Consider the following 13,420-nt stretch of genomic DNA (forward strand, 5'->3'; position numbering starts at 1 on the left):
CAAACGCAAACAAGTGGACTTCAGCAACAAATACAGAGAAAGTTCCAGAAGGTCTTGCATATGATGAAGTAAGACCTCCAATAGGGCAAGCTCAGCAAGTAAAATGCTGCTGCGAAGAAAAGGAATCACACAGTAGTAAAAAACAAAACAAGTCGAATGAAAATGCCTGGTAGGAAGATTCCTGAGTAAAATCTGGCAGACAGTGATGCAGCCAGCCACTTAAAGCAGTAGGAAACCATCTGTAGGGGGGTAAGCCACAGTCTTATGAGATAAGTTGGTAATATGGACACTGGACGTAGCACCTCAAATTCCAGACAATATCATTAGGTGAATAATACTGAGGTATTTGATGAAAAACACTTGAGGAAGTGACCAGAAAAACAAGTCAATGTTAGTTAAAAAATGAGTTGCACATTTGAAAGAAGAAACTATTAAAACCTACTTCCAGTGCATTGGGGTGTTGAAATAATAAGTGGCCACAAGAGGGAGAGCTTTTTGCAGCAAGACATCATGATGCAGTGCATATTCCTGTGAGGAGAATTATTGCGGTAAAACGGCGGTCGTAACAGGCTCAGGACACGTCCGTGCTGAAAGGTGAGAATACGCTGCTTGGCAAAGTCGGAAAAAGCTCCTCAGATGCCGCTCACATTCCGGTGAATAAATTCAGCATCTGCAAGCCGAAAAACGTTGTGGAACCGCAAGCGAGGCTCCATCACCAGGTCCGGTGCGGCGGAGAGACACCCTCAAGCGTCCATCTTGCGTGGCACTGTAACCACGCCCCCTCAATTTAGCCTGTCGTAATAGAGCTTTAGAGGAGGTATGACCATCAGTGGTTTCTCTAAAAATAGTTGTAAACACTATGTGGTGTCCGCGAGACTCTGTACCCTTCCAGCCATTCAGTGATGTTGAAGAACACCCACGCCTGTACTCCAGATGGGAATTTTTGCTGAAACACAAAACACGGTTATTACCCCTCGATATGAAAAGAAGAAAATAGAAGCTGTGCTGGCTCCTCTACTATGGAACTCCCTTTCGAGTTTTGTCAAGCACATTGAAAATCACCTACCTTCTAGGAAGTTACTTAACACAATTCTGTTCTGCGGAACTCCCTCTAATACCTAGATACCTTTGGGCAAACAAGGCACTTCATAAAAAAAAGGAAAACCGTGTTAGTGCTGCTCATGAACACAGTCTGATTCCTGCGTAGGAGACTCCAGGCCTGAGCGAAGAGTTACCTCATCACATTGTGGCGGGTGTTTATAATGTCCTTGTAATAAGGCAGACAGGATATCAGTCACGTTTGTACCAGAGTAACCCCTCTGCCAAACTCTAAATCACACCCTACATTATTTCTGTCTTTATTAATTTTTATTTTCTTATTATTTCTAGGCATATATTTTAGCCTATTCCATTATATGATGGCACACTGCTAACTGAAACATTCTTTGTATTGGAGTACCTATTTAAGTTACATGGTTTATCTCAGAGGTCACTTGATGTTATTGCAGCCTTAATGCAAGGTTTGAATTGAATCATCACGACTCGCTTGTTATATGTAAGCGGGGTATTTTTTCTCCACTGATGTACAGTAATTAGGTTTCTGAAGTCTAGTTTGATCACCTTGTCTATTGCCCTTACTGTAACTGCAGCATTTTGCAGCAGAGATGTCTATGTGCAAGCATTGCATCAGCCATTTAAGATGTGTCACTCAGCCAGAAGTAGCATTTCACTGTCCCTCATATATTGCTTCTGTTGCTTCGGTATCTCTATTGCTGAGCAGTGTGTTCAATATATGTTTCTGTACGTTCTAACTGGTGTGCTTGTTTCTTTATTCTCGTTTATAGTATTGCTTGTCGGGGCACCCAACGCTACCATGCAACATCCTCAAGTTCAAATCGACCACCATCATGTTGGACTGTGGTTTGGATATGACTTCTACACTTAATTTTCTCCCACTGCCTCTGGTCCACAGGTATGTTGTGGTGTGTACCTTTGTCTATAAAGTGTAACAAAAGCTGAGAAAACCAAGTGCAGTGACCTCCAAGTGTGCACCACCCCTCTTTGAAACCCTCTCTTCTCACTTCTTGGAAAGATACATTATGGACCCAAAACCACAAAAAAAAGATATTTACAACTCGTTAATATGTAAGACTCAAAATATAGTTTGAAGGTGTCGTGTAAACATGCCCCACTTTCTCATATGGGTCCATCCTGGTTTATTAAACGTGCTGGTAACTTTGTCTACATTAGGCAGACTTGAAAAATGACACGTTTTTGACTGCCGAGTCTTTTGGGCTCGTGTATAGGGAGCCACATGTTCAGCTGCCAGCATACAACGTTTTAGCCACACACGCAATTCACGTCACACACCAATGGGCCCGGTTGTCTCTCTTAGGGGTGTCCCAACAGTTAATTTAGGAACTGGTGGTCTATTGGACATTAAATTCTTTCACGTCCACATCTTTCTCCCTCCTTATTCCTTTCCCCTGGAGCCCCATCTATGCTCCTAGTTATTTAAGTATTGCATTAATTTTAATTTTGGCTGAAATTCAGAGACCAAATGGGAGGACATGTGCAGTGTTCCTACTCTCCATCCACGCCATATCAGAGAAGAAATGCAATATGTTTCACCTTCCTCTACTGACTTATTTGGCATCCATGCATGACTGAGTGTAGGAAGGTAGGATCTGACTACATGGTTAATCCCACTTTTTTCCTGGTGTTTTGCTGTTTTTTGACTAGTCTGACTGGGATCCTGCTATTCAAGACCCCAGCCTATCTGCTCTCTCCCTTAAATGGATGTATGTACTTTGGTACAACTCCAGATTGGATACTGGGGTATCCTTATTAGTCTCTAGTATATAGTACACATGTACTGAGGGCTTAGGTACCCCAGAGGCTACCCATGGGCTGAAGCATGTGTTATTCCACCCCTGAGAGGCCATGCAAAATGGAACCCTAAGGCTGCTACTGCAGCCTGTGTATGATGGTGGTTGCACCACTTACCTTAGATATAGGTTCACTATATCTATATCTATCACTACACTTAAAACTTTGTAAGTCACCCCTATAGCAGGCCTTAACAATACTGAAAGCAGTGTGCTGGACTTTACGTGAGAGGGTGCTCTTGCGTGAGTAGGGCCCCTCTGCAGTTGTCGGAGACCATTCTCCCAGGCTGTATGTGATACTACCAGACATATAGGTAGAGGTGCATTATAACATTGCGGTAAATGCTATCTCGAAAACGACTGCAACAAAGTATGTTGTGTTTTGGTGTCAAACACCTTGGAATCATACCTTCACACCAGTAACTGGTGTGGAAGGTATGATTCTTCCCCTTAGAACCGAGGTTCTGGGGGTACCTAAGACTACCGGTACCAACTTTCTCGAGCTGCTGCTGAGCCAAGCTCGAGCAGGGGAAGACAGCACAATAGGCATCCTGTCACATGGAGGTGTGACCACTTTCCAGACAGGATTTAGTGTATTGGGGCCGGGTGGGTGCACTGACTCAGTGCCACAAAGTCTGGCTCAGGGGCACATTTGGTGTCCCTGTGCATAGTCCAGCTCAAACCATTTCTGGGAGCCATTTGCTCCTGCAATGGCGTGAAACTGGACAAAGGACATGGGAGTAGCCTCCCCCCTGTCCTGTCCCTCCCATAGGAGCATCCCTAGAATCTGTCCATCCCTCTCCTGTGGGTATAAAATGGGTTGCCTGGCTACAGGACATTAGATTTTGCGTGGACAAGATTCTGAAAGAAGATACCACTATACTTCGACCGTCTAGACACACTGGACTTTGCTGGACCTCCCTTGGTCTCGACTTAGTCTTCCCTTGCTGTCCCCAGTCTCGCCAGTGTTCATGATCCATACAGGCTCCGTGCAGGACCCTGTGGACCTCCAAGACAACAGAAGAATCTTCCCTTGGAGTGAAGGAGGCACTCCCCTGCAAACGCAGGCACTGTAACGCATCTGGCCGGTTTGCTATTCCTGAGCTCCTGCAGACTCCGAAGGCTCCAGCAACACAGTAGGTGGGTTTCTGAAGGTCTCCGAGGTCGAGCTGCCCTCTTACAGAGTTTGAGGCAGATATCTCTTGTGAGACCCGCATAACTGGTACACCTGTGCACCGCGTTCATTTGCAGCTGCACATGCTTGTTGTCGTGCAACAATTCCGTGCCTTGGGCCACTTGTACCCCTGACCCCAGCTCATCTTTTCTGAGAAGGACTCCGGCATCCTCACACTCTGTGCCCTCCTAGCTGGTATCCTGTGAATCTGCCTGAGGTCCCCTCGCGACTCCTGTTCCTTTGGCCTGTGGGTCCACTTTGCTTTATTTGGGCTCCCTTGTTTGTTCCAGGCCTGCCCTGACTCCCCTTGCTGTGGTGAGTCTCCTGGTCCTTGCTGGGACAGATCGACACAAATTTGACCATCTGCATTGCTTGCCACTGCCAAGGCTTGTTGGTGCTCCCGCCGGACACCGACCCCTCAACACTTGACATCCTTCATGGGACAGCTCGTATCCGGCTCCTGGTAGTCCTAGACGTCTCCTGGTCCGCACAGCTGAAGAGTCAATATCACCGTCAACACAACTGAAGCACCCGGCATCGGTGGGCATTCGTCTACCGAGCCTGTGGTCACTCCAAAGTGACCCAGACTCTGTCCCCTCTGCCTTCAGAGGGGACAGAGTCTCATCTAGAATCCACGTTTAGGTTCCTCCGGACACTTTTCGTACTTCCAGCAGCAGCATTTCTTTGTCAACAACCATAGAGAATGACAAGGGTTTCCGACGCCACATCGTGCCTATCCACCCGGCTCCTCTGGGCTAGGCAACTCTGGTACAAAGGTATCCACGGGTGGGGCGGCTCTCCAACCTCTTAAATTCCAAGGGTTGTCTTCGTAATCTACTGGGAATGGTCCATAATCTCTAATTTTCCAACAGCGACTTTCCCATTGAATCGTACAGAGCATGCGGTCATGTTCTCACTCTGCAGGCGTCCTCTGTGGGGTCCCTACTTACTCACCCTGGGTGGTTTCTTATGGTCCCAGCTATTCTACATCTTCTAGACTAGGTCTAGTCCCAAGTCGTGGTTCTTATACCACTTATTAAGTATATGGTTTGGTCTCCCCTGGGAGACCACTTTGTGCTATTTACGTTTGATTCTTTGCAACTGTATTATTTGATTTGTGTTCTATCCTCGTGTAGAAGATACTAGAGCATGTTATATATAATAAATACATATTTTTAGAACTACTGTGTGGTTTCCCTTTCATGTAACCAATACTATAAGGTTACATTCTGGTAAAACAAGCTGCTTAACATTCCTTCAAGACTTAGCCTCAGTTTATTTACTGCGCAAAGAGTGCAAAGATGCATAATGGAAAGCAAATCTTTTTAAGAACAAATAATGGCTCACACCCCAAGGTCTTACACACAGTAAGTTACATTTCTAATAGTGAGATACAGATATTTTTGTTCATCGTTGTCTTAGCTCCTGGGAGAAATCAATTTCACAGCAAAGAAGAAAAGTCTCTCAAAATGGTAGAAGTCGTCAGAATGTAGTTGTAGTCCTCTTTGGGCCTCATTACGAGGTCACAGGACATTGCAATATAGGTGTTTACTGGCTGATTAGGGATTACAATATCCACTGTAAATCCATGGATCTCTGGTGTGTTACCCAGAATTTCTAAATGGAGGCTCCAGGTGAAATGCTGAGGGCGAAATGAGAAATTACCATGAGAATCTAAAATGTTAATTTGTTGTGATTTTGTTTGTCTTTGTATTTGGAAACAGTACAAGTATTCATTACAAATTTCAGTATTTTCAAATTTTTTTGTATGTAATTGAGATATAAAATGTCCAATTTCTAAGTATTAGCAAATTGAAAAAGCTTTTTCTAATTTCTTTTGAAATCAAAATATTAAGACTAAAATCGAGTTGAAAAGACTTTCTCTGGGGAGGGGTTGGCTTTCTTTGCCTATAAAAATATCTCCAGGCTTTTATTATTCAATTTGTAGCACAATAGCGATGATATAGTTTGTAAGATTCAGTTTGGTTTATATTGAAAGTTCACATGTGGAGGCTTTGATATTTTAAAGTTGGTCTATTGTAGAATACAAGTTTGATCTGAAAATATATTAATTCCCTAACATGTCACAAAATATCTGGTGAGGAAATTTGCAAGTGAAACGGGATTCGTTTAAATCTGTCCATGCACTTCATTATGGAATATCTCAGTGTGAAAAATAATGATAGAGTGCTTATTTAGAAACAGTGGAATTTTGGCCGGATAAACTGAACTAACCATGGGATTGTGATAGTATGATTAATTGTGATTAATTAAGTTGGGCTTATGGCATGTTACATTTAGGAATTGACCATTTCTGATTGGTGGAATGCTTGAAGAATAAGGCTTGCTACATAAGACAAGTGACCTTACCAGTCTCTTTGATTACTAAATGGTTATCTGGTAAATAATTATACTGAAAGGTGTCTTTTGTACAACCAGTTGTTGGAGCTTCCATTTTCGAAGTTAGTGTTAGGGGAAAAAAAAGAATTGATTGAACTCAAGAGATTGATGAGGAGGTTTCTACTGACTGAAGGAATAGTTACAGATAAGGTATGTATACAATTGAACCTGATCATACATTTAATATTGTTTAGAGTGATTCCCTGAAGTTTCATTCTGTTTTTTTTGCAGTATTTCTGAGATTCCCTAATGCTTGTTTCCTATTTCTCCTTTCTATAATATAAATGGTTTCACTGTTTAATATTGCTTCAATTTTTTCCTAAAATGTAAGATATTTGGATATATTCTATATAATGTTCTATTAGTTATTGTTTGCAGAGCTCTTATCCATGCTGACGAGTATTTTGGTGCTGAGAACTCAGACCAAAAATGTCTTATGCACCACAGAACAAAAAAACTAAGATTAGCATGACCGCTCCGTTTGTAGGGTCCTCCTGAAGGCAAGATGGCTCTGCATGTCACAGAATGTAGTTCATTCCAAAGCATTGGGCCCGTGTAGCTGAGGTAACGACTACTTGCTTGAAATAGTTTGAAATGAGAAGCTGCATCAGGAGGTGTGAATTAGACCAAACAGAACTGGCAGCCATTTTTCATGAAAAATCTTTTTTTAAGCCATATTTTTAAAGCCCTTAGAAGTTCCTGTGCATCATGCACAGGGCCTAAACCCGTTGCATGCTCATGACGAGCTCAGCTCGTCATGAGGCACGGTCACGCTGTGCTCATGACGAGCTGACCGTTGCGCCTCGCCCAAGTGGGGATAATTCCTCTGCTGTGCTGGGGGTTCCATTGGAACGGGCGTGGTCATGCCATGAGCACAGCGCCACCGTGCTGCATGAAACTAATGGAGCTGTTGCCCATCTGTCCTACGACCTTTCAGTATCAAATTGCCTTTCCAGCATTCCACCACTCCACAACTCAATCACCACATGGAATCCTCTCATCACGCAGATCACCTCAGCCATCATGTCCTCCATATACTCTGGAGCACTCACTGAACCCTACCCCCACCATTTCTTCAACCTTGGAACCAAAGAAATCAGTACAGAACAGCCCAACATCCTCAACACCTCCATCACTACCGCGGCCTTCCCTGACAGATGGAAACACGCCAAGGTCAGACCCCTTCTGTAGAAATGCTCCACCGCCACAAAAATTGCCGTTCTATTTCCCTGCTTCCGTTGCCCGCCAAAGTCCTCGAGAAGGCCATCCACCACCAGCTCACCAGACACCAGAAAAGACCATCCTGCTTGATGCCTCCCAATCCGGCTTCTGCACCAACCACAGCACCCAGATCACCCTTACAGCCGCAACTAACAATATCAGATCCATCCTCGACCCGGGTGAAACAGCAGCCCTCATCCTCCTCGACCTCTCAGCTGCATTCAACACCGTAGCCCATTACACCCTCATCAACAGACTCAACCTCATCGGTGTCCAGGGGGATGCCCTCAAATGGATCACATCCTTCCTCACAGGCGATCTCTGAAAAGCCACCTATCACCCTTCACCTCAGACCCCAAGAGAATAATCTGCAACATTCCCCAATGATCGCCCTGTTCAACACCTACATTATCCACCTGGCTGACATCATCAGAACCCACGGATTCAACATTAAATCGTACACAGACGACACCCAACTAATACTCTTGCTCACCAAAAACCCCTCCACCACCACTAGAACAGAGTTCCCACAACGCTATGACCAGTGTCGCTGACTGGATGAGAAACAACTGCCTAAGCTCAACATGGACAAGACAGTAGTGCTGATCTTCAGGAAGAACACCTCCCTGTGGGACAGCACCAGTTGGGCCACTGAGCTCGAACCCACACCCATAGACCACACCCGCAACCTCTGCATCATCCTTAACAGAAAACTCACCATGAAGCACCAAATCAATGCAGTCTCTTCCTCCCTCCTGTTTCCAGACCTTCCGCATGCTCCGGAAAATCTTCAGATAGATCCCCGCCAACACCAGAAAGACCATCACCCAGGCACTTGTCAGCAGTCCGCTAGACTATGGAAACGTGCTCTACACCGGTATTACCGCCCAACTCAGAAATAACAAGTATAACCAAACCTGTATAGTGTCTTTATGGCATAACAAAACTATCAACGTTGATATAAATGCAGTAAACATGCCTGTATGGCAATGCTCAGTCATATCCTTTGTTCGATACATGCTGGATGAGTAGGTACTGAATTAAAAGCAGCATTAACAATGGCTCAACCTCATGGGAGGAGCCTGAGCGCGTCCAAAATAGGCTCGAGGCTCCCGAGACCCCCGCTGCCCCCGGATAAATCCTGCATATAATCCTGTTGTTGGTCCGAAGAATTCGGTCAATGTCGAGAAGCGGTCCCGGGCGCTGAAACCTGCGTCCCGATCGGCCGCCTGAACTGCCGCAAAGAGCCGCAAGTTTGCAGCCTAGTTGAACAAAAGCCGGAGACTCGAGTACCGGCTGGAACCCGGCCGCAGTGAGACAACATCGGGCCCGAATCGGGGGCTCCCGGCTGGGCCCCGTAAAAATCCTGCCTCTTTCTCTGCACTTGCTGGGCGCCCCCCCCTCACTGGCCCCCACATAACCCGATATTTGGACCTGCAGGGGCGATGCGCTTCCTGGCGTGGTGGAGCTCCTTTCACCGGTACCTGTGTTTGGGGCCCCGGCGTGTTGGGGGCTGAACTTGACCTGCCTGGGTTGCCCGATTGGGCATGGGAGCTGAACTCTGCCCTGGGGGCCCCTTGTGGTACTTTGGGGAGCCGGTGGAGATCAGGGTTCCCACCGGACGCTCTGCTTGAGCTTGGTGCTGTGGAGGGAAGACGGTGAGAGAGGGGCATGACGTGACTGTGTTCGGGTGAGGGGGCAAGACAATTCTCCTGCACCGGAGCTCGTTGACGTTGGATGGGAGACTTAAGCGACTTGCAGGTATCCTGTGGCCTGACCATCGGGCTGGGTCTTGAGGTCCAGTGCTGTTCAGTGGCGGCTGGGAAGATCTGAGAGATTACCGTCCCCCTGTAACCTTTGTTAATGCGGTTGGAGGAGGGCTGCGCTGTTCTACTGAGAGAGGCTGCGGTCCTGCCTACTTAGTACAGCTCGTGAACTGGTGTTTCCAGATCGAGATTTCTGCGGCGGCTGGACCCGCTCTCCACTTGGCTCTCAGATGGCGGCGCGACCTGAAATGGAGAAGACACAAGCCAAGACTACTAGAGGGGCGAGGTATGTTCAAGCCAACAAGTTGGATCGCTACACGCAACCCAGGGGAACCCCCACTGGGTTTGGAAAATCGCAAGACGGGAATGTGGAGGCGTCGGCTTCTACGACGGAGCCAACGTTACAAGATGTGATTGCCGTGATCGACGGTGTGAAGAGGTCCCTCGGGCGGAAGATGGAGTCCTTGGATCATAAACTCTACGTCGGTCACAATTGAGGTTAATCTAATCCGTGCGGACCTCACGAAAACCGGTGAAAAGGTGAAATCGCTGGACATCAGGACCTCTAGTCTTACGGATGATGTGGCTTTGTTGCAACAGGAAGTTTGTGACCTTAAAACCTCTAGTGCAGTTGCAAGTCGTGAGTTGGACAAATATGAAGGGAGGGCCCGCAGGAACAACATGCGCATTATTGGTGTGCCGGAGAAAGCCGAGGGCCAGGCCGCGGACCTCTTTGTCGAAGACATCATACTTAACCATCTGAAACCCAAAGGCCTGGGGAATTTCTTTACAGTGGAAAGAGCGCACAGGGTACCGGGAGGGAGATTGCGGCCGGGAGCGCCACCCCGGCCACTGATTGCACGGGTGCTTAACTTCAGGGACAGAGACGCTATCCTGCAGGCCTCCAGGAATGGGGGTCCTCTCAAGAATGAAAACTCTACCCTTAGTTTCTTTCCGGACTTCACGCAGGTGGTACAGAAACAACGAAAAACCTTCATGGGTGTCAAAAGGGAACTTCGTGATAAGAGACTGAAGTATGCCATGATGTATCCTGCCAAGTTGAGAGTCGAACATGAGGGCAAGGCATTCTTCTTTGACAATCCTGAAATTGCCTCGGACTGGTTGGAGACTCTTTTCTCCCGAGATGATCAGCGTCGTCGAAGCGGAGATGAGGTTGACGGCGTGCAAGAGCAGGAATAATGACTGATATTGTTGCAGGTTGGATTGGATGGCGGTGTGGAATGTATCCTGGCTGACCATTGTCCGTAGATTAGTTGAGTGTGTTTAGGGCTTACACAGGTCCAATGGTATTTTGGGGGTCAGGGCGGGAATCAGTGGGTCGTACTCCTCCTCCGCTTTCCTTTTCGATAGTTCAGTAGTTAGATAATGGGGCGACAGGCACACTGCAAGTTGGGGGCGGAGGAATACCGTGAGCAGGGGTGCAGGGAGGGGGGTAGTAAGCAGGGTTTGGTTGGGGGGGCTTTGTTTTCTTTTTGTGTTGTTTGTCACTGTTTATCAAGGCATTGAAGTTGAAGGTGTTCGGTGGTTGGGGGGAGATCGATCCGTCTGTGTTTTCGATGATGGAGGGGTAGGGAACTAAAGGTATTGAGTTGGAATGTGAATGGGTTGGATGACAAAATCAAGCGTAGTGTGGTTCTTCAGTATATTAAACGCTATGCTCCCGATGTGGTCCTACTACAGGAAACTCATTTGGTTGGAAATAAGTGTAAGGCGATGCATAGGATGGGCTACAGATTAGTGGCACATGCGGGTTTTACTACTGGCTCTAGGGGGGTGGGTGTCCTTGCTCGTAAGACGCTCCCTTTGGTGACCGATTCTGTATTCGAGGATGACAGGGGCAGATATGTTGGTGTGACGGGTCGTTGGGAGGGACATGTTCTGTCCTTGTTGTCAGTCTATGAGTCAGTCTATGTGCCCCCGGGCATGCAAGCTCTTACTTTTGCCAATCTGGGAAAGGCTCTGCTAGATCTTCCGAGTGGCTTATTGATATTGGAGGGTGACTTTAACGCGGTGGCCTCTGGAACCAACGATAGATATCCCCCGAGGGATGTGGGGCGTGCTCATAGATGGTTGCCTGACTTCCTCGAGGCCATGGGTTTGATTGATGGTTGGAGATTGCTCCACCCAGATCAAAAACAGTATACCTTTCCCTCTGGAGCTCATGGTAGCATGTCTAGATTAGATTATTGTCTGGTGCCTGCTGTTTACGCATCTTCTGTATTGGAGGCGACGCACCTTGCCAGGGGAATTTCCGATCACTCCCCGCTTTGGTTCCGTTTCGGTGTCGCCCTGCGATCTGAGGGTAGGGTGGCCCCTATCAATCCCTGGCATCTCCGTAATCCCAAAATTCGGGGGCACCTGATTAAGGCATTAGACGACTATTTCCTTGAGAACGAGGGGTCGGTGCCCTCGTCAATCACGCTCTGGGAAGCTTTTAAGACTGTTCTTAGTGGTCAAGCTCTTTCATTGATTACAGGAGCGAAGAGAGATCAAAACAAGGCAATTGTTGAGGTGGAGACTTGAGATTGGGGGCCTGGAAGAGGAGCTGGAACAGGAGGTAACGCGTGCCAAGTTACATGTCCTTAAACTTAAACAGCATGAGTTTAGAACTTTGGTTACGGATAGTGCTAAAGCCCTGAGTAGAGAGTAGCAGGGTCAGCTGTATGACGTCGGGGATAAGGCTGGGAAGCTTATCGCTGGGTTGGACAGGAAGGATAGAGAGAACCGAGTTGTCCCGGAGATTGTGACAGAGGGCGGGCTGCATCTCGCGGACCCCCAGGCTATAGTAGATGGCTTTACGGATTATTTTCGCACAGTGTACACCTCGGTCTCGGACCTCCCGATGGAGGATTCTCAGTTGATGCTGCGAGACTTGCAGCTCCCGTGTTTATCCAAGGAAGACCGTGACTTTATGGATAGTATCCTCACCGTGGATGAAGTGGCCAAGGCGGTGCGCTCTTTAAACTCCGGTAAGGCGCTGGGGCCTAATGGGATCCCAATTGAGCTTTACAAACTTAGACCTGACAAGATTGCTCCCTACCTGAGACGTATGTTCATGGAGGCCCGGGAGAAGGGAATTTTGCCCTACGATCATAGAGTAGCCTCTATAGTGGTCATTCATAAGGAGGGCAAACCAAAATTGTGTTGTGCCTCATATACGCCTATTTCGTTATTAAACGCGGAACCCAAGATCCTCGCTAAGATCCTTTCCACTAGATTGATTAAGGTGATCAGTGGGTTGGTACACCCCAATCAGTCGGGTTTCCTCCCTCATAGGAATACGGCCCTTAATTTGCGTAGGCTGCACGGGGTACTTGGCAGGGCCCACACCCTGATGGAACCCACTGTAATAGCATCGCTTGATGCCACAATGGCCTTTGATACGGTAGAGTGGCCTTATCTGTGGGCTGGCCTGGCTAAATTTGGCTTCGGCTCTGATTTTATCCTATGGGTTCGTTTGTTATATACTGAACCTCTTGCTCAAGTGGTAGTGAATGACCGGGTTTCCGCGCCGTTTGGTCTTGGACGGGGCACCCGACAATGTTGTCCCATCTCTCCTCTCCTGTTCTCACTGGCTATGGAACCGTTGGCCGCCTGGATCTGCTGGGAGCCCTCCAGGAAATCCCTGGATGCGGTTTGCGACGTGCTGGCCTCCTTTGGTAGGAACTCGAGCTGTCTATAAATTGGGGTAAATCGCTTTTATTCGTTCTTAGTGGGGAGACCCCACATCCCCCGCGAAATTGTCTGATCCAAATACCTACAGACGGGTTTAAGTATTTGGGGATATTTATCTCCTTGAACCCCGCAGTCCGTTATGCTAAGAATCTCCTTACCCCTTTGATCCAATTGAGACGCGATGTGGCCGGCTGGAAAAAACTCCCTCTCTCCCTGTTGGGGCGAGCGACTCTCTTTAAAATTATGTCTTTGCCTCGTTTTCTTTATGCCCTTCA

At 47.3% G+C, this 13,420-nt stretch overlaps 1 protein-coding gene across 1 annotated transcript in view; it reads left to right on the top strand.

The window, feature by feature from the left end:
- INTS9 (integrator complex subunit 9) overlaps positions 1–13,420 on the top strand; it is a 393,694-nt gene that overhangs the window by 118,222 nt on the left and 262,052 nt on the right. Inside the window, exon 2 of the mRNA XM_078649901.1 lies at positions 1,845–1,972. Within this exon, the coding sequence (XP_078506027.1) occupies positions 1,845–1,972 (128 nt within the window). The remainder of the gene's footprint in view (positions 1–1,844; positions 1,973–13,420) is intronic.

Source organism: Lissotriton helveticus, chromosome 6 (genome assembly GCF_964261635.1).
Source record: "Lissotriton helveticus chromosome 6, aLisHel1.1, whole genome shotgun sequence".
Lineage (NCBI taxonomy): Eukaryota > Metazoa > Chordata > Amphibia > Caudata > Salamandridae > Lissotriton > Lissotriton helveticus.